Source organism: Sceloporus undulatus, chromosome 7 (assembly GCF_019175285.1).
Source record: "Sceloporus undulatus isolate JIND9_A2432 ecotype Alabama chromosome 7, SceUnd_v1.1, whole genome shotgun sequence".
NCBI classification, from domain to species: domain Eukaryota; kingdom Metazoa; phylum Chordata; class Lepidosauria; order Squamata; family Phrynosomatidae; genus Sceloporus; species Sceloporus undulatus.
Genome location: NC_056528.1, coordinates 42,985,819 through 43,010,677, shown reverse-complemented (window position 1 = coordinate 43,010,677; position 24,859 = coordinate 42,985,819). Strand labels below are relative to the sequence as shown.

Below are 24,859 nucleotides of genomic sequence, written 5' to 3'. Positions count from 1 at the left end.
TGCTGGACAAGACTCAGGCTGTAATCTTATGCATGAACTCAGTGGGATTTATTCTAAATATATATACATAGGATTGTCCTATACATGAAAAAATGGTCTTCTGCCAATTATGGGAGAAAAAGATGGGATCCATGACATGTATATTGGAGTAGACAGAGGGCTAGAAAGATATTATCCCCTGTAATATAGTGGGCCCTTGGTATCCATTGGGGTTTAGTTTCAGGACACACACACACACACACACACACTATATTTTGCATACCAAAATCAGTGGATACACAACTCCCACTAAATACAACGGTGTAATAAAATGGCATCCCTTATATAAAATGACAAAATCAAGGTTTGCTTTTTGGAATTTATATTTTTAAAAACATATTTTCCAACCATGGATGATCGAATCTGTGGATAAAGAATCCATGGATGTGTAGAGCTGACTGTACATTTAATATAATCTTTTAAGAATAATATGTAGTGGGGAAAGGTCTCTTTCCTGACTTTTGGTTTTGTTTCTGATTTGTCAGAGTCAATGAGGCTAAGCAAACAGGCTTCCAATGAGATTGCAAGTCCTACATTTTGTTAAAAGTACAGTCACTTCAGCAGGCAGCAAGATTTTTGAAGAATGTGTTTTGGGCATTGCACCAAAAGTGGAGCTACAAAGGCAGTATTGTAATCCTGGACAACAAGGCGTAGAGGGCCAAAGGAATCCAGCCTTCTGACGCTACTCTTTCCAAAGGTGTCAGAAGACCAGAAAACAAAGGCTGCATTAGAAATGGCTCCTTTTCCATGGCGTTGCTGGGAAACGCTACAGGAAAGAAAAATGCCTGTTAAACATTTGGAGAAAGGAAATAAAATATGACTGCCTACTGTCTATACATGCCCACATTGTTGTTGTTACTTCAAGTTGACTGCATCTCATGGCAACCCTATCATACATTTTTCTTGTCAAAATTTGCTCAGTGGAGGTTTGTCAATGCCTTCCTCTGAGGCTGAGAGAGGGTAACTTGAGCAAAGTCACTCAGTGGGTTTCCAGGGCTGAGTGGAGATTTGAACCCTGGACTCCTTAGTCAAGCACTCAAATTCCTATGCTACACTGGCTCTACAAGCATACGTAAAGGTAAAGGTAGGGGGGATACAGATGTATGCCACAGCAACAATGCGCCATGAAAAAGGAGCTATGGAATGCGGCTTCTTTCTTGCTGCTGTTGAGGCGCCATTACTGCCCTGGAGTGACATCCCTTGTGCGCCATGCCGTTTGGATGCGGCGCACAAGGCATGTCATCAGCATGCACACCATGTGAACATGTGTGTGCCAAAATGGCACCCAGACAGCATGGTAGGGCTCATGAGCATGCAGACACTCCACTCTCCTGAGCCCTAAAATTGGCCCCAGGCTGGCGCTTTGCGCCATTCTATACTGGCCTGTAGTCCCTTGACGTGAATGTCTAGTTGTAACTGACTGTACGGGGTGGTGCTCATCTCCATTACTGAGCCGAAGAGCCAACGTTGTCTGAAGACGACTCTGGTGGTCATGTGGCAAGCATGACAGCACTGAACGCTGTTACCTTACTATTTATCTACTTGCATTTGCATGCTTTGGACCTGCTAAATTGGCAGGAGCTGGGACTAGTGACAGGAGCTCACCTCATCAAGCAGCACTCCAGCCTTGAACCGCCAACCTTCCGATCTTCCAATCATCAGAACTGGCATCTTAACCCCTAAGCCATCGCATCACCAACATGACTACATACCACCCCCTAAACATTTTGAGGGCTACATGATTCCCATTTGTGAGCTTATAGAAACAAACTGAGCAAGACTCTTGTCTTCAGAAATAGAGGAAAGGACACACGGTCCACCATTCAAGCTTTCAAATAGTACAGACATACTGGAACCAGATTTCATCTATGCTCACCATTTTCACTGAAATTAACATCCTTATTTGACTAATTTATGACAGATCATCCTGAGAGTTGCGCATACAGCCAAACTGTTGTATCTTAGTGTTTTCTTCTGTTCTCTCTTTTTAAAAAAATATCTGGTTTACAGGAGTTTTTCTGACTTAGAATATAACTGTAGTAACGCTGAGATTGGTGGGACTATAAAAAGGAAAGAACTAATTAAAAGACCAGTTGGGGCTGAAGGGCTACCAGGAAACGACTAACTAAATAACCAGTAGCTCCTAGAAATGGGATCATTGCTCAATGGGTCTTATTTTTGTGGACGTATTCATTAGTATCTCGCCTGTAGGGATAAACATTGAAGGATTATTTAGAGGGAAATGCAACATTGCATTGTGCTGTGTGTTCCACTGTTTAATTCTGCTCCAAGCTACTTTTGGAAGAGAAATTCCTCAGCCAGAACCCAAATCAAATCCTGCCAGTAGAATAGCTTGGATGTTTTGTTGGTCTTTTCATAAAACAACAGCAACGTAAAGACAGTTGGTGCAGAGATTCCCAAAGGGAATCGATAATAAAAGCCCTGAGCCCAGAGCAGAAAACTTGTTTATTGAGGCCCATTATGTCACTGGTTTTGTTGAATGGCTTGCTGCCTTCCAAATAGGATGGTGTTCCCTTTATAGCAATAGTTGCTGTTTACCTGGTGAGGAGACAAATGTCTGAGCAGAAAAGCTATTCAAGTGTTTGAAAGCTGAAATACTCAGGCTTCTGAATAATGCTTGACATTTTCAGGGGGGGGGGAATAAGAAGGAAGAGTCTCATGGCAATTTAAGATTGACATATATATTTTAACATATACTCTTATGGACTACCTTCACTTTTTCATAGGCATGGGCCCCATTGATAAATTCAGTGGACTCAACTCCATGTATTTGAAGAAGCAGCGTCATACTCATCAAAACTTATGCTGAAAAATCTATCTCCATGTTGCCTTTAGTGGGGCCTAGACCAAGGCAAGAGCTTCTGTTCCTAAGATTTTCCGGGTTGTATTTTCTTCATTTGATACAAATTCCTTGCAAATCCCCAAGAGAGCTGGGGAGAAAATGCCTTATCTTTCTCTATTCCATGGACTTTCATAGACTTTTTCAAAAGTTCTATTGTCAAGAGGTCTTTAGCATAGGCATCCAGAGATGCTTGTACTAGGACATTTGGAGAGGAGTGCACAGCCTTACCAACCCTACCCCAAAAAGATGAATGAAGGAAAGAAAAATTGGCAAAAGGTATTAAATGCAAGATAGAGCAAAACTAATGTAGCAGAGCAACTCTATTCTAGTGAGCTTAGTGGCACAGTGGTTAAATGCCTATACTGCAGCCATTCACAGCCACAAGGTTGTGGCTCAAATTTCTATAACGCATCTAAAAGCAGGATATTGGCCAATGTAATCAACAATCCCATTCATAGAATCAAAGAGTTAGAATGGATCTTGTGCAGAATCTGCAGTTTGGGATGGTTGAAGTGACTAACATCTCTGTTTTGCTTTTCTTTTTCTCCATCCAGTTTCCAGTGTACAAAACTGCAGCTGTCCTCATGAGTGTCTGTTCTAATGCAGCCAATGGTCATGCAGGGATGCTCTTTCACCCTCCCCAGATGTCATGAGTGGCATGCCACAGGCCCAACCCGTCGCAATAGCACCTCCCATACGCAGTCTCAGGTAAGAACCACAGCATCAGGTCTGCTATGCTTTCTGCCTTTGTTTACTTAAGGCATGTATTGACTGCTTTTCCTCAAGTTGATTCCTAAGTGTCAAACTGAAAATACAAAAGTTAAACCAAAGAGATTGGCATAATTAAAATTAACCTTTAAAAAAACAGAACTTAAAGAGTAAACACAAAAAAGGTGAATCATCATCATCATGCTTCATCATCATCATCTCCCCATGGATTGAAGCAGGGAACAACAGACCAACAAAAACAGACCAACAAATATGATTGTATTTTTAACAACATAATATCAGTTAAAACACATATGAATTAAAACAGTGATTCCCAAACTTTGATCCTCCAAGTGTTTTGGACTTCAACTGCCAGAAGCCCCAGTCAGTTTGGCCAACACTCAGGAGTTCTGGGAACTGGAGTCGAAAACATCTGGAGGACCAAACTTTGGCAAAGACTGGGTTAAAAGAACAAACATGATAAATACATACTAAAACAATGCACATTTAAAATTCATTGTTTAAAATTTGCAATCTAAAATCATCTGGATAAACCTGTCGGAAGGTATTGATCTTTAAGGCCACCTTAACTTCAAGCAGCATATTCAGCTGACTAATCTCTTCCAAAAGGTCTTTCCAGGAGGGGAGAATGGAGTGATCAGCAAACCCATTAAACTTTTATTTAGTGCTTTCTAGATTCTCCACAGGTCTTCAGGCCAGTGTGCCTTTCCCATGGGAAACTTCTAGTGTTTCAAAGTCATTGTGACCTCTTAAAATCTCTGAGCTAGATATCAAAATATCAAAAACTGAAACCCCATGTTCAGTGCGGTGGGTGTAGGGTATGCTAACACTACCCACACAGGGAGTTAGTGCACACGGGCAATTTTGAATGGCCACCCCCTCAAAGGAGGCTGAGGCACAGTGAAGTGAGGAGAGGCTCCATTGCTTTGTTCCAGAGCATGGACAAAGTTGGTCTGATAATGATCCAAACAGGCTCCTTGGCTTCCTCTTTCCTTTTTCAGTGCTTTCTTAATTGTCTGTAAGATTGTACACTCCAGGAGGGCAGATGCAGTTTTGCCAAAGGCACAAGGTTCTTTACATTCAGCACAGTGAATGGAAGGCTTAACAGATTTATCTACTATCAGGCAAATTGTACAGATGTTAAGGCAAACCCATTACATAAAGCTGCATCCAACAGAGCAACTCCATTTTGTTGTTCAGAGTCCTGTGAAACAACAGGAAAGACACCCCAGGCTGACAATGTGCAACACCATGCTGGCTCTGCTGGTCTGTGCTGAGCAATACTGGAGCAATTTTTTGAAAACTGTTTTTCAAACCCTTCCCATCAGGCAGCTGCCAAGCCTCAGGGATGCTACTATAGCCATCAAAGGAGGGATTCCCTTCTGTCATTGCTGTGCGGTGCAGAGAGAGAGAGAGAGAGAGAAGGATAATGGCTGCTTTCCTCTTTCCTTTCTGTCTAGAGATGTTCAGCCGCAATGGAAGACAATTCCCACAGCTCAATCATGCCCCTCTTCCGCTATTTAATTTAACAGTTGTTGCAGTGCTCCATGGGCTTGGTAGTTGCCATTGGAGAGGGAGTGGTGGAGCTGTTAGCATGGAGCATTGTGTTTGGTATAAATAATAATAATGATAATAATAATAATAATAATAATAATAATAATAATAATATATTTATTTATATCCCGCCTCTCCGACAGCAAAGGTAAAAATACAACAATATAAGATAAAAACCTACTATCCCTTCCACTAACCCGTTATTCCTCCCACTCACACGACAATTTAAAATTTCCTTATAATGATAAAATAATATCCAAATGTTAAAACAATTAAACAATAACAAAGAGATAGGTATCCTAAGATATTCTGTTAGAGGGTCCATATCAATGGGAGAGTGAGTTATTCAGGGAAGGCCAGTTGGAAGAGATCCATCTTGACAGCCTTTTTAAAACTGTCAAGATTAGCTATGGACCCATACAGACAGGCCACAATAAAGCTGTTTCATGTCACTTTGGAGGTATGCTGTTTAAATGACACACATCTCTTAAGAGACCAGAAGCTGCGCCAAAACTGCGCTCCAGTTCTTAGGACTGGGGCATGGCTGTGGTGCAGCTTCTGGCCTCTTAGGACGCATAAATCATTTAAACAGCATACCTCCAAAGTGACCCGAAGCAGCTTTATTTTGGCCTGTCTGTACGGGCTTAGTGTTTCAGATCCATGATACAGGATCCCAGCCATTCACAACACAGGAGGGAAAATATCTGTATGGCAGTTTGATAGTGGAACTGATTGCTATGGCCATCAGGAGGAGGGAACTCCTTTACTGGCAGCATTTAAACTGCTGTAGCTGCATCCATGCAACAGAGAGCTGGATGGGATAATCCCTGATTTCCCATTCAACTCTAAAATTCAAATGACTATGCTTGGTACAGAAAAAATGTCCATGTTGGCCATATAGCAAAGTACAATTATATGCAAAACCCACAGAACAGATACCCCTCCATACCATCTGAACTGAGGACAGCAACCACAACATCTTGACAAATGGCAGGCTCATGACGAACTTCATCATATTTTTTCCCTCCTGCATAATTTTTAACACCTTTGCCCAATGAAGAAGCCAATGAAGCTTTGAAAGCTTGCAACATGTGTTTTGTGCATTTTGGTTTGGCCTAATAAAGCTAGCACTGTTTTGTGGATTTTGGATGTTGTAATACTGTGCTAGGTACAGTATGCTAATAGTGGAAAATTAACTGATTAAGCCTGATAACAAAAGGGAATTGTAAGCAAACCACTAATAATATCACTGGTCTGTTGTTGTGCAGATCCTGCATAAAATGATAAACTCTGGAATATGGCTTATGCATTTGAATCATTATAATTGATCTACGACTCATTTTTAGTGCCAGGACTCAATTCTAGGCAGGAATAGCAATGAAAATAGCATAAGAAGAAGCAGGTTGAGTGGACACAAGAGTGTGGAAATGTTACTGCTTTGGACTACATCTCCCAGAACCCTTGCCCCATTAGCATATAGCAAGTTGTAGTTTAAAAAATAATGCTTCCAACTTTTAGGCCTGTGACAGTGGAGTACATACACTCATTATGAATTATGCTTTTGAGCATGTGATGAGGACATTTCCATCACACTGGAGCATGTTCAGGACAAGGAGGAAAGGGCTTCTGGGGTGAGAGTCTAAACAAACTCCTCCGCTTCATCACTTAAAAAGAAAAGGGGATATAAACTTGAAATGTTTGGTTTTGGCCCTGTTGCCGTTAGCATGTGACCCATAAAAGGTTCTCCCTGAAAGAATGTGGTCCTTAAGCCGAATGATGTTCTCTACCCTTAGTTTAAGGCCGTTGGAAGTTGTGTCCTCTTCTTTAAGCTGTCTTTTCCCAACCCACCCCCACCATCCCCAACCTGCATTGCCATGTGGCCAAGTTTTCCATAATCCCCAATCAATGTGGCCACGTGGCCGAGCTGATCGGAGTTATAGTCCAATCCTGTTGTAGAAGTGCGATCACTAAGAAGGGACAGAGAGAAGCCAGAAGCGGTTGCCAGACATGGAAAAGTTCAGGAGATTGGCTGATGGAAACAAGCAAAGAGAAAGAGAAAGAGGGTGCCTTTTCAACTTGCATCTGTAGGTGGGATCCAGCATGGAAAGATTGGTTTGGAGGCAAAAATCTGTGGGAGATTGTTGGTGATGGGAACGGAATCCTCTTGGCAAAAACAAAGACACTTTCTTCTTCCTTCAGTGTTGAAGGGTGTGCCAAGGTCCAGGAATTTCTGCTTCCCCAGCAATGAAGCTGGACTCCAAGAAGTCTCAGCTGCCAGGTTCTGCGACATCAGTCTTCTCTGCTTTTAGCCCTGTAAAAACTTTCAGAAATTAAATTCCAAGAATGAATGGACACATATGATAGGAGTCCATGTGAAGAATGCAGGGGTTGGAGAACTCGGCCCAAAGCTAAAGTCAGGGACTGGGATTGCTGGGCACCTACCAAGGTCTACACCCTAAAAAGAGCTGGAAAATTTTATCCCTATTGCTACACTTCCTTACTGTCACTATCTATTCACCTGCTTTTCCCTGAGCATGCAAGCAATGGCCATAATGAGGGGAAAGAGCTACATTTCCCATTGCTGCATGCTCTCCCTACAAATTGAGCCCAGAAAGAGACAGATCAAATGAAAGGCCAGCAAGAATAGGATGATCTTGGTCTTCTCAGGGATTCTTGCTCAGAACCCTCCAAAATCTAGAATCGGCACTTGATCAGATACAAAAATAGGCAGGGCTTCTATACCTGTAATTGCCGTGTGAAGGAAGCAAAGGACAAGGAGACCGCGTTCTAGTTCATTTCTTTAGAATTGCCATCCTTTATTCAATCACTTCTATAGATAATCTAGCTGATGTTTTTTATGTATTGCATTTCTGCGTGTTTTAAATCTGGTTTTTGGCAATTCTGGTTTATTGCTAAAATAAACAAATTGTATTCCAGCCTCTCCAGAACAGAGAAGAAAAGTGTTAAAATCTTTGAAGGGTAACTGTATCTTTAATTAAAAGTTTCCATCTAACAGGTGTTGCCACTTTTATTTGCTTTATTTGTGGAACATTTAAGGCAAATTGAAAGATAAACATAGTAAATTAAAGTGTTTGAATTCCACTTCCAGAAGACTGATGGGAGAGGAAAGTTTTTGTTACGCGCCTTCAAATTGCCCCCACCTTATGGCAATCCTGTTATAGCATTTTCTTGTCAGCATTAATTCTGAGAAGGTTTCTGCCATTGCCTTCCTCTTCGGCTGAGATAGTGTGATTTTCCCATAAAGGTATCACTACTTGTGTATTTTGGATTTTGACTCAAGGTCACCCAGAGGTTTCCATAGCTAAGCAGGGATTTGATCTCTGGTTTCCCAGAGTCCGGGCTTCTGTTGGCTCACATCTCTGAAGGCAATGTCTCTGGAGAGCCAAAGGGCCCTATTGCAAAATCAAGATCCAAGGAATTAAAAAAAAAATGATGTAGGGATTGGTTCTGATCTTATTGAGCAACAGTCCTATTGTTGTATGGAGACCGGTGTGTTGGAGATATGAACGGCCTTTGTGGTGGAGAGATGGAGGCATAGCCTTGGCCACTAGACATATAGTATATGGTTATGGGGTGCTCTGCTAGTGAGTGTCCTGAAACATGTGGCTGTTTGCTGTTGGACGTAAACTGGGCTAGATCAGACTTTGCAATGTTTCATTTTTGAATTATAGTTGCCTGAATCCCCCACAGCTAAAGGGTTTCTTGGAATTCCATAAATGGAACTTTTGCATGGTCTAAGCTACATAAGCTGCTTGGTCTGGTCCAGTCATGCCATTCTTCTACTCTCATTTTTTATATTGCAGTGCCTCTCTTGGCTTGACTTTCCCTTTCATCTGAGTAACATGGAGTTCAGTGTGACTGTCACAAGTCCGTGCTGGGAAGGCAGTACCCTGCCTATGACATTCTGCCTCCCTCTCGCTCAGGCAGCTGCTTCTCCCACACACAAACACACACACACCTCCCTGCCAGCCTGAAAGCACCAGTCTGCTTGGAAAGAGCTGGAATTCCAGATAGACAAAAGCTGTGATTCACAGGCTGAAGAGGGGTTCTTGTTGCCACCCCCCTGCAGATTCCTGTAGGATCAGCAGAGAAGGCAGCAAGCAAGCCACTCCTTTCTGCCTGACCTTCCCTCTCTGCCCTCTTGCCTGTGGTACTGTTTTTGTTTTTGTCTTCTGTCTTTTCTGATGGCTTTTGGAGAGATTGTGATCAGCATCCCTTTTCCTATGGAATCCTGCCAGACAACCTCACTCTTGCACAGGTAAGAGAAACTTTGCCTGCGAGGGCAGGCGTGTGCCATGCATGGATCTAAAAATAAAGCAGTTCACATGGGCCTGGTCTGGGTGGGGTGGGAGTCCAGAAGGAGAAAGGAAGCGACCTGATCAGCTGGACATGCCTGCAACACTATGCACTTGGAGCTCTTCTTGTGAGATGGTAGCAATACTGGATTTCCCCCACCCCAGAACCTGGGATATTTGATTTTGGGGAAGGATGAGGAGGAACACATTTTGCCTCTTCGGTCATTTCATTTTACAGCTGTGATGTCTTGCAGTTCATGGTGAGTTGTGAATGTGCAAGTCGGTCAAGACCACATTTGGTCTCTTCCCCTTGGCTGCACATGGTAGCAGGTTTTAGACACCAGCAGAGTTAGCTTTTGCTGTCACTTGGCTGCAAACCGCCAGTCTAAAGTGTCTCAGTTCTCTTAGGAATTTCCCCCTTGGCCTTGGGAGGACCACCCTGCAGGCAGCATTGTTTCTGACTGACAGAGCAGGGTGCTAACCTAGATTGGCATTGTGAGCATCAGTGCATGGAAAGGTACCTACTCTCTCTTGTCTTGTAGCAAGATGCAGCAGATGTAGTGTGAATGATTTATGATGCTCATCTTTCGGTACTCATCTTTTAAGTTTCCTTTTGTGGCTGCCTGACTTTTCATGTGTGTTTCTTTTGATGTTTCACAGATCATCAGGGGAGTGGGTTGTGGGGAGGTTGTAAAATTAAAAGCTGTCTTGTGAGTGACACACCAACCCAACCTCAGCTTTGCTGGGCTTAGCTGTGTCAGATAGATGGAGGCTGGCAATGGTGCTTTTGTTGGACTGGTAGCTTTTTCCAGGTGCAAAATTTGCACTCCATTCAGAACTGAGTAATGCCGCTTCAGATTTGAATCCTCCCACATTGAAAATTCAAAAAGTTTTATGATTACTTTGAAACGTTCTTTCAACAACAAAAAAAGCAGCTGCTGCTTTATTTTTTTATCATTCTTGTGGAAACCTTTCAGCCCAATCTATTACAAATTACATACTTTACCATCTCATTTTCTTGCTAGAACATGACAGAATTAATCCCGTAAATTGTGAACATTGCAGGAAAACCAAAATGAAGCTAAAAGATGAGCTTCTTTAAAAAAAAAAAAAAAAAGACAACAAGAAGCAAATTGATCTTAGGAACTGATCTTAGAAATTGATTCTACCCCTGCAAGAATAAATTTGGGGGGCATAGTGAAGGAATTCTGACTCTGGCTTCAAACTATGAAGCGTTGTTGCTAAGTAGCTTTTTCCCTCCTGGAATTTCCTTTGGGTGCCTTTTCCATTAAGAATCTTAAAGATGCCTGATATGTGTCACTTGTGAAGCCCTTGGGGCTGATGGCTACTAATGGAAGACAGTAAATGCTAAATTGCCTTGGAGAACTAGCAGCTAATTAGTTAGAAGCGGAGACCAGGGACAGCACAAATAATATGACAGAGGGGGGGTTTCTTTAATAAAAAGAATCTGCAGCATTGCTTCCCAGCCTGTGAAGTATACCCTTATAAGAGAAAATACAAACTGCTTGATGGATAACATCGCAGAGCTTTGAAGATTTCCAGAATCACAATTTGTATCTTCTGTTGACCACCAAAGGACCACCGAGGACCTTCACAAGTTCATCCTAGACAATGAAGAAATAGAAATAGTAAAAGAACCCCCATACCTGGAATCAAACATTGATAGAAATGGGGACCACAGTCAGGAAATCAGAAGATTAAGAATGGGGAGGGTGTCTATGAAAGGATTAGAAAAGATTCTAAAATGCAAAGATGTACAACTGAGCACAAAAGTTAGAATCATTGTGTTCTCTATTAGCATGGATGGATGTGAAAGCTGGACAGTTAAGAAAGAAGATGGAAGAAAATCAATGCATTTGAGATGTGGGGCTGGAGAAGAATGCTGAGGATGCCATGGATAGCCAAAAGGACAAACAAATGGGTCCTAGAGCAGATCAAGCCAGAAACCTCCCTGGAAGCCAAGATGACCAAACTGAGGCTGTCATACTTCAGACACATCATGAGAAGGAAGGACTCATTGGAAAAGACAATAATGCTGGGAAGGTGGAGGGAAGTAGGAAGAGAGGAAGGCCTCATGCCAGATGGATGGACTCTATTGAGGAAGTTTTATGGAATTGCAATAATTAAGCAGAGCATTGGAGGACAGAGGTCTTGGAGATGTCTCAATAGGGTTGCCATGATTTGACAACAAACCTTCCGCTCACAATTCTGTCTGGGGATTCTGGTACCTATAGTGCAAAAAAAGAAAAAAAAAAGAAAATGGTTTCTCAAATTCTAGCCAATCTACAGTAGAACACTGTCCCTGGATACTGGTCAGCCACTTGCCTCTGGGAAATTCACAAGCGAGTTGTGAAAAAGTGCATATCCCTAACATTTGATAATGGAGCTGCATTTGCACCACAGAAATAATCCAGTTTTACACCACTTTAACTGTCATGGCTCAATGCTATAGAATTCTTAGCTTTGTAGTTTGTTGTGGCACCAGAGCGCTCTGACAGAAAAGATTAAATGTCTCACAAAACTACAGTTCCCAGAATTTCATAGCATTGAGCAGTTAAAGTGGTGTCAAACTGGATTATTTCTGCCTAGATTATGCTGCCTTTATCTGCAGTGGCTCAGCAATGGGCCACATACAGAAGATATCAGGTCCAGGTCCTGGCAACTTCACTTAAAAATAATAGCATAGCAGGTAATGCAAAAGTAGCTCTCAAATGTGGATGCCCAGATGTTTTTTGGACTACAGCTCTCAGAATGCCTGGGCATTTTCCAAGTTGACTGGGAAGGGTAAGAGTTGCATTCAGTAACCTCTGGGGGAACCAAGGTTGGGAAGCACTCGTCAATGTGCTTTCATGTAAGAAAGTTTTCCTATGTACTCCAGGACAATATAAAGACAGGGGAAAACAAAATCTTAGCAACTGTTTATACAAAATGGCTTAATTTTGTTGTAGTATGGTTTCGGGGGGGGGGGAAATTAATGGGATGTATTTTAATTGTATGTTATATTTTTTATTGTTTTGTACCTGATGTTGTGAGCCGCCTTGATCATGTGAGAGAGACGCCATATAAATAAAATAAAATTAATTAATTAATTACGCATGTCTGCATCTTAAAAAAAATCTTTTGTGGGAATTTGAGGGGTTATGTGCATTTTTAAAAGCATAACAGAAGGAAGTTCTACTCTTGTACTGATTTTCCTAAAAACTACTTCCCAGCCAAAGTAAAAAGCTTTTTTCATATACTCAGTGGCACTGTGTTATTAAGTCTTCTCTATTTAAAAAAATAGGGTGTTAAAAGTGTGCCTTATTTATTTCTCAGCCTGAAATTGTCAGTTTTTTAAAAAATAAAAATTATAGTGCACATGTTTACCTAAGATGATCCAGAGACAGTAACTCCCTAAAGCTGAAACAAGGAAATGCTCATGTCACAGGTCTATTTCTGTATTGATCCAACACACAGGCTCCTGTGTTTTTTGTATGCGATGTACATTTGATAAATGCAGGGCATGACATGAACACAGCGATGGGTGGGTGGTGTAATTCCTGTTAGATTTTTTCCCCCTTGTCAGAATCAGTTTACACTATCCACTCGTCTTTATTGCACATTTTGATTAATTCACACAGCATGTAGTCAGCTGTGAACATCCTGCGCACTGAGGCCTTGGATAATGATGAGATGATGATGCACAAGTGGGCTTTCAAGTATGTATACATTTCTTTCGTAGAATCATTTCTGGCCACTTCTGCTTTCTTTTCTCCTACCAGCGGGGAAAAGAATAACTGGGTAATGCCTTTTGAATGGTAGCCTTAGGAGTCCTCTGCTTGTAACCATTCCACGTGGCATCAATCCTTCCCTCCATTTCCAGCGTTCTGGTTGTGCTATGAATGCTCCTTGCTTAGGCAGCCAAATGAGGGGAGGTATCAGGTAGACCTGGGTTTGTTTCGAAGGTTTAGAGAATTACACAGCTTTATTTTAATTTTTAAATTTGAATTTATTTCATTTTTTAAAATCCTGCCTTTCTCCCGAAGTAGCTCACAATCTGACTGATCTTGTTGTTATTGTTGATTATGTTAACTGCCCTTGAGATGACTTTGAATCACAGCAACCCCATGCATGAGACCTCTCCAAGCGCACCTACCCTCCACTGCTCTGTTCAGGTCCTGCAGGCTCAGCATGTGGCCTCTCTAGTTGAGTTCAACCATCTGATGTGTGACCTCCCTCTCTTTCTGTTACCCTCTCCCTATCCTAGCATTATTGTCTTTTCCAGTTATTCATGCCTTCTCATGATGTGGCCAAAGAACGGTAGCCAGCCTCAATTTGATCATCTTGGCTTCCAGGGAGTGATCAGCCTTGATCTGTTCTAGGACCCATTTGTTTGTCTTTTTGGCCATCCACGGTATTCTCAGCACTCTTCTCCAGCATCACATCTCAAATGAGTTTATTTTCTATCAACTTTCTTCACTGTCCAGCTTTCATATCCATACGTGGTGATAGGGAATACGATGGTTTAGACGATCAGTAGGAATCCCCTTTTATAGGATTGCTGGAGGTTGATGGAGCTACAATTTAGAACTTTGGAGAAGGTCTGAAAGAGGCACTGCGGAGGCGTAGGATAAATCATTTGTGTGAGTTCACAGATGACCACTCAAAGAGCTACAGCTACAGGAATGCAACCTGTCCTTGTGGAAAGCAACACCAGCTGAAAGTCCCTCTAAGACACAGCTATTAAAAGTAGAGACACTCCAATTTTCATTCTGGAACAAAACAAAAACTGGAAAGCACGTTTTCACAGTAGAAGAGTAAAAGGAAACAAAGTCCCATGTACTGCATGATGGTCCTTCCTTCTAATACTCAGTGTCCACTTGGTTGAGAGTCCAGACTGCAACTCCAAAAAGGCCAATTGGCAGCAAGGCCAAAATGTGTTGGGCTTTTTGAGATAATAAAGTTTTTGGACTATCACACAGCATGAGCGACTTTGTTTCCTTTTCCTTTTTAAATCTTTTTAATTTTTCCATCATAACAATATGATGGATAACAATAATACAATTCCTCCATCACTTACATTTTATTTATTACCACAATTTATGTATTGTTTGCCATATCTAAAACAGTATCTTGACTGCCCGACTCAAAGTGGTATATGCATATCTTGTCCACTGTATTAGCCCATGTTAACCACTAGCAACCCTTCCACTTCTAATAAACTCCAATTTCTTGAAGTCCTATTCTGAAAGTAATTGAACATGGAAATCCAGAAAACCATACATCCATTTGTAATTTTGGTCATAAAACATCTGGTGCCTATCTGACAGCTTCTATATTTTGATGGGATTTCTGTTGCTTTAAGGTTAAAAATGTTTTTAAATACACAAGACGCATTACTGAAAATTATGAGAAGTACTCTGTATGTGGAAATATATATGTGGTAGTAATGGTAACTAAACTCATATAATTAATGAAGTAAAGAGAGTTTCATCCAGTGACATCGCTGGGTGTCCAATCCTTTAATACTGGATCTTTTCCCCAACACTTCCAATAAATTGTGTTCCTTCTCAGGGGAGAGACAAAAGTACCAGAATGAAATTCACTGTTTCCCTGTCCACCCGTAGTTACCAGGTATGTCTCTTTTCCTTGATCCTGATGCATTTTGTGTTTATGCTTAGGTTAAAACACCTCAGGATGCCTCTGCACCAGCCGGTGTGAGCCAAAAACCTCCAAACGGTGCCATTGGGCCACAGATGCCTCTGGAGATGAATCTTTGCTGGAATGAGATTAAAAAGAAATCACACAACCTTCGGTGAGATGCACAGCAGATTCTTGGCTTAAAGGGCCTTGTTTTATGTTGGTGTGCAGAAACTGAAATTCCATTATAATTCTTAAGGATTCTGATAACCCATTTAGGGTTACCAAATGTAAAAGAGGACTTTGCACAAGGGAGAACTTTCACAAATGGGCAAATCCAGTTCTGATGAAATTATGTCAGGCTCTAATTAAGTTTGAAGTTGGATGTGGAGTGAGAATCCAGTTCCAGCTCAGGTAGACCAGGTTCCATAGTGTTGGAGGCAGAAGTTGGGACCAAAGCAGAGCTTAGAAAAGTTATTTTTGAACAACTTCTAGGATCCCTTATCTAGCATGGTCAATTGTTAGAGCTGTAAACCAAAAAATTAACCTTTCTAAACTCTGGGAGTTTGTACCCTATTCACTTCCATGCCAACATTCTCTGAAGATGCTAGTCTGAGAAGCTGGCGAAGTGTCAGGAATAAACTCTTCCAGAACATGACCACATGGCCTGAAAAAACTGCAAAAAATCTCTGGGAGTTTAGATTCCACAGCAATGGGAATGAGTGTCTCAGGTGTTGAAAAAAGAGTCCATCCTTTCAAGGCAGAGGAGCCCTTAGAATTGCCTAAAAGGGCTTGGGGAGATTCCTGTCTGAAACCTTGAAGAGATGCTGCCAGTTATGGTCGATGAGAAGTTTCCAAACCTGGGTCTCCAATTGTTACTAGATTTCAACTGTCAGAAGTATTATTCGTTATCACCAATGGTATTATTCATTATCACCAATTCTGGAGACTCTAAATTGAAAACCACTGATGTAGCTCAATAGGGCAGTAGTATGACCTAGTTTCCTGCGTTTATGAAGGTCTGGATCTCCAACAGCAGTTATAGAGAGTAAACTGATTCCTCTTTGATGCCTTGGATCACTTAGTCCAACTGGGATGATGTGTTGCAGTAGTCTGTGTGGCTGTTGAAGCACATGAATGATCAGGCCAGCAGCAGCTTGCTCAGTAGTGTGGGTAGCATAGACTTAGTCCCTGGTTTGAGTCTCCTAGAGCCTTCCAAGTTGTCCTTTCTGGAAAGCTATTAAAAGTAGAAAATCTTTGTTTTTCCTTGTCACTTAGTGACCTTGTACATACTGGCTCATTTAAGACATGTTGAGTGATGACTTGTGCTATCTGCAGTCTGGAATGCAAGCCAAAATTGACAAGCAAATCATGATGTTTTAGAGCTGACGAATGTTTTCTACTCTGTCAGCATTGTATTTCATAACTTGACTCCCAAAGCCATGATCTAATCTCCTTTGTCCTCTTTCTTTTGCTTCTCTTTTTTCCCCTTAGGGCACGCCTGGAGGCCTTCTCAGACCACAGTGGCAAACTACAGATTCCCCTCCAGGAGATCATAGACTGGCTCAGTCAGAAAGATGAGGAGCTCTCTGCCCAGCTGCCACTCCGTGGGGATGTCCTCCTGGTGCAGCAAGAGAAGGAGAGGCATACGGTATGCGCTGTCCATATCAACAAGCAGAGTGAGGCAGCCATTATAGATCACGAATTTGGAGTCTCATAAATGGACAGGGAAATGTTAATCATTAACATGTTATTACTGTGTATTTGCTGCCAGAGAAAGGATCATATGAGGTATCAAAATAACTTGACTAGACTTTGGTACTATGTAGAGAGATGAGAGCCACCACCTGTGTTCAAAACCCTTTGCCTCCTGGCTAATTAAAAAGGCTAGAGGAGGACTTGCTGGGTGAGTAAGTGATTAATTCCCCTTTACACCAAGGCAGGGTTCCAGCACATTTGAAGGAGGCTGTGGCAAGGTCTCTTCTGGAAAAAAACATCCTTGGATCCTATTATACTAAATAACCATAAGACAGTCTCTAATTTTCCATTTTTGAGAAAGATACTAAACTGTGTGGTGGCTTTTCAGCTCCAGGGGTTCCTGGATGAGATGGATTATCTAATCCATTCCAGTATGGTTTCAGACCTAGTTATGGGACAGAGACCACTTTGATTGCCTTGGTGGATGAGCTGCACAGGGATCTGGACTGGGGCGAATGTGTCCCTGTTGGATCTGCTGGACTACTCAGTAGCTTTTGATACCATCAATATGATATCCTTCTGAGTTGCTTCTCTGGAATGTGGCTTGGAGGTACTGTTCTACGTTGACTTCATGCTTTCTTGGAGGGTGCTCTCAGAGGGTGATGCTGGGGGATTCCTGCTCAACTCCTTGGCCATTGGCCTGTGGGGTCTCTCAGGGTTCAGTTTTGTCCCCCTTCCTTTTAACATCTACATGAAACTGTGGGAAAGATTGTTTAGAGTTTATGATGCCCAGCTCTATCACTCTTTTCCACCTAATTCCAAGGGATCTGTTTCTGTGCTAATCTGGTAGCTGGTGGGTGTAATGGACTGGATGAGGGCAATCAAATCGAAGTTTTATCCAGACAGGACAGAGTTGCCCCTGGTCAGTCAAAGAACAGATTTGAGAATAAAGATTCAGCCTGTGTTAGATGATGTTACTCCCCCTGAAAATGCATATTTGCAGTTTGGGGTACTGCTGAATTAATCTCTGAGTGTGGAGGCCCAGGTTTTAGCAGTGACCAGGAGTGCTTTTGCACAGTTAAGGCTAGTGTGCCAACTGCGCCTGTTCCTGAAGAAGTCGAATCTGACTGTGGTGATACATGCCTTGGTTACATCTGCCCCCAGACTAGAAAAGCCAGCCAGGATGGTCCCATTCCTGCTCTCCATTTGGTGGCAGGTAAAAATATTTTTGTGTTGTCAGGCTTTTTCAAACTGGCAAGGGTTATATGATTCAGACTTTGATGTCCGTGGATAGTTTTTAATACATTTTCATATTTTGATGTTTAATATTCTAACTTTATAAATTATTCTATTGTTTTTTTAAACTTTATATTTATACCTTTTAAAGCCTTTGCATTGTTTTTTTATTTGTATTGTTTTAAATGTTGTTGTTAGTCACTTTGAGTCCCTATATCAGGAGAAAGGCAGGATATAAATAAATAAAATAATAAAACATATAATAATAATCAGGATATGGGCAGGAAAACTTCTGGGCCTGGCCGTGAGCCAGCCCATTTGTGAACATTGCTTCTGGGTTACTCTGCTGTTGGGTAATCTTGAAAGTGAATTCTGGTCTATGCACAGCTACAGAGAAGGTCATTTCCTTTAGCAGGTCCTCTCATCACAAGCTCTTGAGTTGGGTTATGGAGGCTGGGTCACCAGTATGTTGATGGTATCCAGCTTTGTTGCTTCTTGTCCCCTAACACTGAAGAAGCAATAAATATCCTTGAACACTGCTTGGCCATGATACTGTATTGGATGAGGGTGAACAACTTGAAATTAAACCCTGACAAGATGATGGAGCTACTGGTCAGTAGAAAGTCTAGTTCAGGAATTGGTCTAGAGGGGATTCAGTGTGTTTCATGCTCCCTAAAGGATCAGGTTCATAGTCTGGGATCACTCCACTGTTGTTGGACTCCCAGGTGTCAAAGAGTGCTTTTGCATCACTCAGCCTGATGTGTCCATTACAGCCTTTCTTGCATTAGCAACAGTCATCCATATACGTTCTCTTCTGCAGTACATTTTACTTTGTGTCCAGGATATTCAGTTCATGCAAAACTTGGCAGCTGACCTGCTTACTGGTTCACAGAACTGAGGCTGCATTATTCTGCTGCCAAAAGACATGCATTGCTTGCCAGTTGCTTTCTGGGCCCAATTCAAGGTTTGAATCATTAAAGATGTAAATGGCTTGAGGACTGACTAGCTTAGCGATGACCTGTCTCATTATGAACCTGTCCAAACCTTAAGATTTTCAGGAATGGTCCTCTTGAGAATACTATCATCTACAGGGGCCCTCTCAGTGAGCATGTGGAAGAGGACTTTGCTCCCAGGTTGTGGAAGGCTTTTTCATCAGTGGAGCAATCAGCTACTTTTAGGAAGTGTGTAAAAGTAGATATTCTTGGTTTGCATGTCTTCTCTTTTCAGTGTTTGGACTATAAGTCCTTCCCCACACCCAGATCCTGGAGCTGGCAATGATTGTGTGTCATGTCTTGTGGCAATGGCTTTGTACTTTATTTTAACATCCTTGGTTCTCTATCCCCAACACAGGCATTCATGGAAGAAGTGAAGTCCCGGGGCCCATACATTTACTCAGTTTTGGAATCAGCTCAAGCCTTCCTTACTCAGCACCCATTTGAAGAAGTGGAAGACTCAAATTCTGACAGCAAAGGTTTGAAATTGTGCAGATCTTTTACTCTGCATTTTTGAATGGTCTTTTCTGTTTTTGTTCAGTACCCCACAAGGGATTGCCAGATCATTGGACAGGGTTAATTTGTTCTAGCTTGGTTCTCCAAGCCCTTTGGACTAGGTCCCATAATTCCTCTGTCCTGGATTCCCCATGATTATATTAATACTATTATAGATAGCTGACCTTGCCAGGAATCTCATAGGAGTTAAATTTGTTGAGGTGACAGCAGCAAAGGGCTATTTGAATAGAGAGTGCATCTGAAGGCAATTACAGTTAATCAATATTGGGAAGGTTGGTGCAGGAAGATACGTTATTAGAGAAGATTGAAAGAGAATAGGGGAAACTGGCCTAAATCCAGTTGTCGTTTCAGACTAATGTGGATCCGCTGAATAAATGAGATTTACATAGATTTTGACTCACCATTGAGCAATTGATTGGGTCCATTCTGTTTGGTACTAGCAATTGTATTTAGTCCTCAAGAGAAAACTTTTAATTGATCATAGACTTAGGAGTTACTATTCATTATTATGAGAAGGACATGTAATAACATTTTACATTGTGAAGTGCTCCTGGTTAGGGTCCCAACCAGCCATGATCTTCTCAAGGATGTCCCATTCCCTCTCCTTGCAACCATCAGTCAGTACTCTGTTTGAGCATTTTCCCCTCCCTTTGCCTTTGGGGACAGGACATTCTGTATACAAAGCCACCTGCTTCCCAGTGGAGACAATATACTCCTCATCAGTGCTGAGAAATATCACCTTTCTGGATCAGAAGTCCTAGTATTCTTCATCTAGCATGGCCATTGTCAATGCTGGCTGATGGATCATGGGAGTTGTAGTTTGAAACATAACTGTTTTCAGGCTTTTATTAATTTCAAACCTTTCCAACATCTGTGGGAGGAAAATGTATGTAACATGTATCGTTGTTACCAGCTGTACAACCAGGATTCTTCTTTATAACCACTTTTTGCCTTCATTCTCTTTGCTTTTGGTTCTCTTTCCTCCAAAGGAAATTGTATCAGGGCTGTTTGTTTGTTTGTTGGTAGGCTTCACTGATATTGCCCTCTATTCCTAGATGTCTCCCCAAGGCACCGGATCCAGAACATCAGCCGTTTTGTGTGGAAACAGGCCACTGTGGCCAGTGAGTTGTGGGAAAAACTCACTGCCCGCTGTGTTGACCAGCACCGTCACATTGAGAGGACCCTTGAGCAGTTGCTGGAGATCAAAGGGACCATGGAGGAGCTCAGCACCACCCTCAACCAAGCTGAAAGTGTGCGAGAGACATGGGAACCCATTGGAGATCTCTTCATTGACTCTTTGCCAGAGCACATCCAGGCCACCAAGGTAGCCTTTGTCTGCAGCCTCAACTTGGACTTCTCCATGGTCTGGAAAGGGAGGCCAGGCAGATGGAAGCAATGTTGATTTAGTGGTCATAGTCCAGTAACTTTGTATTCCCATGAGTTGATATAACCTATTAGAATGCACAATGCTGGCAAAATCATACCATTATTTGGGACTGTCAGTGTTCACAGTGCTGTATGCAAGCTTTTGAGTGATATGGAACTCTTCCATGTAGTGAACATCAAACACAATTTTAAAATGTGTGTTTATATATCAAAAGTAGGAACTGTGTTGCCCTGCAGCTGTTGCTGGAATGCAGCTCCCAGCATAAACAGTGGTGAGGAATGTTGGGAGCTGCAGTTCAACAATTCCTGCCCTGCTAGAGAGCTAAACAATTCTGACTCCTATATAAGTAAACATATATGTATTTCAGAGTAAAACATGATGCTCTGCTTTCAGCGTGTTTCAGTTTCAGCAGAGTAACAGAGAATAATTAGAATTAGAACCTTATCACACTATGATGCTGTAGTATCGTAGTGACATCAGTGCCGCTAGCACCTCTGCCTCACCACAAGACATCCTCATTGTCCTGCTCTTCTCCCATCCAAGACGAGCTTCAAATCATGTCTTTTTATTTGCCCCCCCCCAAAATCTGTTAATGACAGCCTTTCCCACAGCTATCCTGGATTTTTTCCAGTGCAAAAGTTATATTCCACTTTGATAATGATTTTGGGGATAGTGAGTATGCTGTGGATGGGGAAGCAATCGGGGAGAAGGAGAAGGGAATTGATGTTTCAGTTTGTAAGTAGTGAGAAACTTTAAAATCCTTTGTCAAATGATTGCTCCCTGCCCACCGCTTATTAGAAGTGGAAACTTTGCTCACTACCCCTAAGACTGCTTTTCCAGCCCCATTCTGTTGCTAGAGCTCTACAGTACTTTGGTGTGTAAGTAGTTCTCTCTCACACACACACACACACAGACACTATAAAGGAAAGCCAAAACAGTCTTATAGTTTACTAAAATAATTTATTCTGCTAGGGCTCTTTCTGGCTGTTCCTTCATTCAAACTACTAATCACTGCATGGAATCAGATAGAGCAGATAGTTAGATTGGTAGTTGCTGACTTTCATCTGCTGTTGATAGTGAGATTTGATCTAGCCTAATGTGTGAGAAGGACACACACACACATACACACATGGAAATATAAGGGGGGAAAGGATCTTTTAAAGGCAAGACTGCTTATGATTTATATTTCAGTGGGGAGAATCTTTTTGTGTGTGCAATCTAGGAAAAGGACTGGTACTTGGTAGTGCCAAACGATGTTTTTAATTTAAAGGCTGTAATACTGGAAAGTTTGTCAATGTGCTTTAGAGAAGAGAGGTGCCCCACTTGCATTGCACCTTTAAAAACAGCACTGTTTATCAAGGAAGGATCGCAATGAATAAAGTCCCTAGCATTTTCCCTTAACTTAAAATATCAGGTTGTGTGGATGTAAAAACAGAAGCAAAATTGGAGATTATTTCTAGAAAGATGGTACAGAGTTGTTGGAAACTAATGGGAGTGGTTTGGGGATGCCTAGCATACAAAGGGATAACTTTTTTCCCCTTAGAAATTCATCCACCACGTCCATCATGAAGGGCTGAGTGCAGTCAATTCTAATTGCTTACATTTCCAGTCTATGGTGTTTATCACACTATACTCTTATAGTGCTACTATTCCACTTTAACTGCTCTAGCTGCCTCCTGTTGCATTCTGGGATTTTGCAGTTTTAAGGAGGGGTGTTTAGAATTCTGGCAGAGAATCTGCCTGATAATTCTAAATACCCCTCCTGTAAAACTGGCAAATCCCAGAATGCAACAGGAGGCAGCTAGAGCAGTTAAAGTGGCATAGTAGTACTATAAGAGTATAGTGTGATAAACACCGATGAAAGAGTTAGAGTAGGCAACATGGTGACCTCTTCATGTTTGGGACTACAACTTCCACAAGTTCCATACAGCTTTGCCAAGGATTAGGAATTGTGCGAGCAATGGTCCAAGACATCTGGAGGCCATCCAGACTTCTTACCCATAGACAGTTTATGTACTTGTGGTTTGTTTCTGTCTCTCTGCTTCTGTCCTGCTACTGTATGGTGATTCTCCAGTTGTTCAAAGAGGAGCTCTCACCTATGAAGGATGGTGTGAAGCTGGTGAATGATCTTGCCCATCAGCTTGCAATCTCAGATGTTCACCTGTCCATGGAGAATTCCCGTGCCCTGGAGCAGATCAACACACGATGGAAACAGCTGCAGGTGAGGATGGGGAACAAGACACTTAGAACAGGGCTGGCATCAGTCCCAAGCAACCTAGCAGGAACCCCTGCTAATGTCCCTGCCCCATGCAGTGGACTGGATCTGTAAGCTGCCCATCACTAAAGTTTCCAGTGTATGCCAGGGCATAAAGCCATTTCTTTTTGTGCTGAAAATCCCTAAATCCTCCAGTTAGTCTGGCCTTGGCCATGTATCTTAAAAGCATGCAGATCTACCATTTCATTGTGCAGGTAAATTTGACCAGGAAGGGGGGAGTCCACCACAGGCATTTTTCTGGGAATCCTTAAAACTGGAACCAGCCTTGGATACTGATATAAATAAACCCTACCATCAGTTTAACACTGGAGTCTGAGAGAAATGTTAGTATGTGGTGACAGTCAAGGAAAAATAAAGCAAATGAGTAACTTGTGTAAATATCGATATGTTAACCTCCCTAGATCCTGCAACTCCAATCCTAGAAGTAAGTAAAACAGGAAATTCCCATTCTACTCCCATGGTTAAAATGACAGGGGCAGTAAATTTATTATGGTCTCCTTTAGTGGGAGACTTTCCCCCATTCTTCTCGAAGCAGCAGGGCTTTCCAAAGCTTCAGCTCCACAAATTGGGTCAGAGTTAGAGTGGGGCTTGAACTAACAGCATCTGGATTTGACTTTACCTGTTATTTTATCCCTGACAAGAGGGATAAACTTAAAACATTTACCACATTACTTATAGTGCTGTTTGTACAACTGTTGTGCCTGTCTTCATTTTAAGTCTTAGGTGGGGGGATTCAGTGCTGCAGCAGACTGTTTCAAGTACATGCATAACCTTTCTTTGTCTCGTATTCAGATACATAGCATGAAATGTTATCCATTTCCCCTGCTTAATCTGATATTTCCAATCTCTACATAGGTCTCCATCAATGACCGGCTGAAGCACCTTCAGGATGCCCATCGGGATTTTGGGCCAGGATCACAGCACTTTCTCTCATGTATGTAAATGAAGTGTCCAAATTCAAGGGCTGTCACACAGAAAGGGCTGTTCTTTCTTTGTCCTTCCACTTTTCCATTAGTGTGTTTTGAGCCTTGTCAAAAAGCACCTAACAGATTCGACTACAAAATCCGGAGATGATGGGTGAAAATACAGCTACTAGGCTGCAAGAGGAGGGTAGTGTTGTGAATATACTCCTGCACATTCTCCTTACAAGAAAATCTCCTTGCAAGTCACAATATATTTTTAAAAATCCATCACCTAAGCTTCCTATGATTATCAGCAGTTATCAACAATATCAAAACATGCCTTTGCAATGCAAGAATTGACAGTCTGGGCACCATATGGTGCCTTGCTGATCATATGTAGATATTCACATGAATGTTCACTAGAGACATGAGACTGCAATTCACATTGTCTCTGAGCATTGCCCATGCAGGTTGGGACTGATGGGAGCTGCAGTCCAACAACATCTAGAAAGTCTCTAGAAAATTCAGGAAAGGAGCTGAACACTGGAGAGTGAACTTTGCACTAAGAAAATAATATCCAGAAAGCAAAAACTGAGGATAAAATAGAGACAATTGTTTTCTTTTTCAGGAACACAGTTTGGTAGTGGTGTTGGGTAGAGCACTGTCACTGATAAATAGTTACAATAACATCATTTGCGAGATGTGCATTGGC

General features: G+C 41.9%; 1 protein-coding gene across 7 annotated transcripts in view; it reads left to right on the top strand.

Moving 5' to 3' along the window:
* The window catches only part of DRP2 (dystrophin related protein 2), a 54,359-nt gene that overhangs the window by 5,585 nt on the left and 23,915 nt on the right, over positions 1 to 24,859 (top strand). For 3 of the 7 annotated variants that reach the window (XM_042479356.1, XM_042479354.1, XM_042479355.1), the window contains exons 2-8: positions 3,457 to 3,610; positions 15,183 to 15,316; positions 16,636 to 16,792; positions 19,426 to 19,546; positions 20,639 to 20,907; positions 23,045 to 23,191; positions 24,101 to 24,179. In XM_042479356.1, the coding sequence (XP_042335290.1) occupies positions 3,503 to 3,610; positions 15,183 to 15,316; positions 16,636 to 16,792; positions 19,426 to 19,546; positions 20,639 to 20,907; positions 23,045 to 23,191; positions 24,101 to 24,179 (1,015 nt within the window). In that variant the 5' untranslated portion in view covers positions 3,457 to 3,502. Of the gene's footprint in view, positions 1 to 3,456; positions 3,611 to 9,195; positions 9,465 to 15,182; positions 15,317 to 16,635; positions 16,793 to 16,974; positions 17,048 to 17,342; positions 17,450 to 18,007; positions 18,056 to 19,425; positions 19,547 to 20,638; positions 20,908 to 23,044; positions 23,192 to 24,100; positions 24,180 to 24,859 lie in introns of those variants that run through there. The other 4 variants (XM_042479357.1, XM_042479359.1, XM_042479360.1 and 1 more) reach the window with 4 other exon arrangements.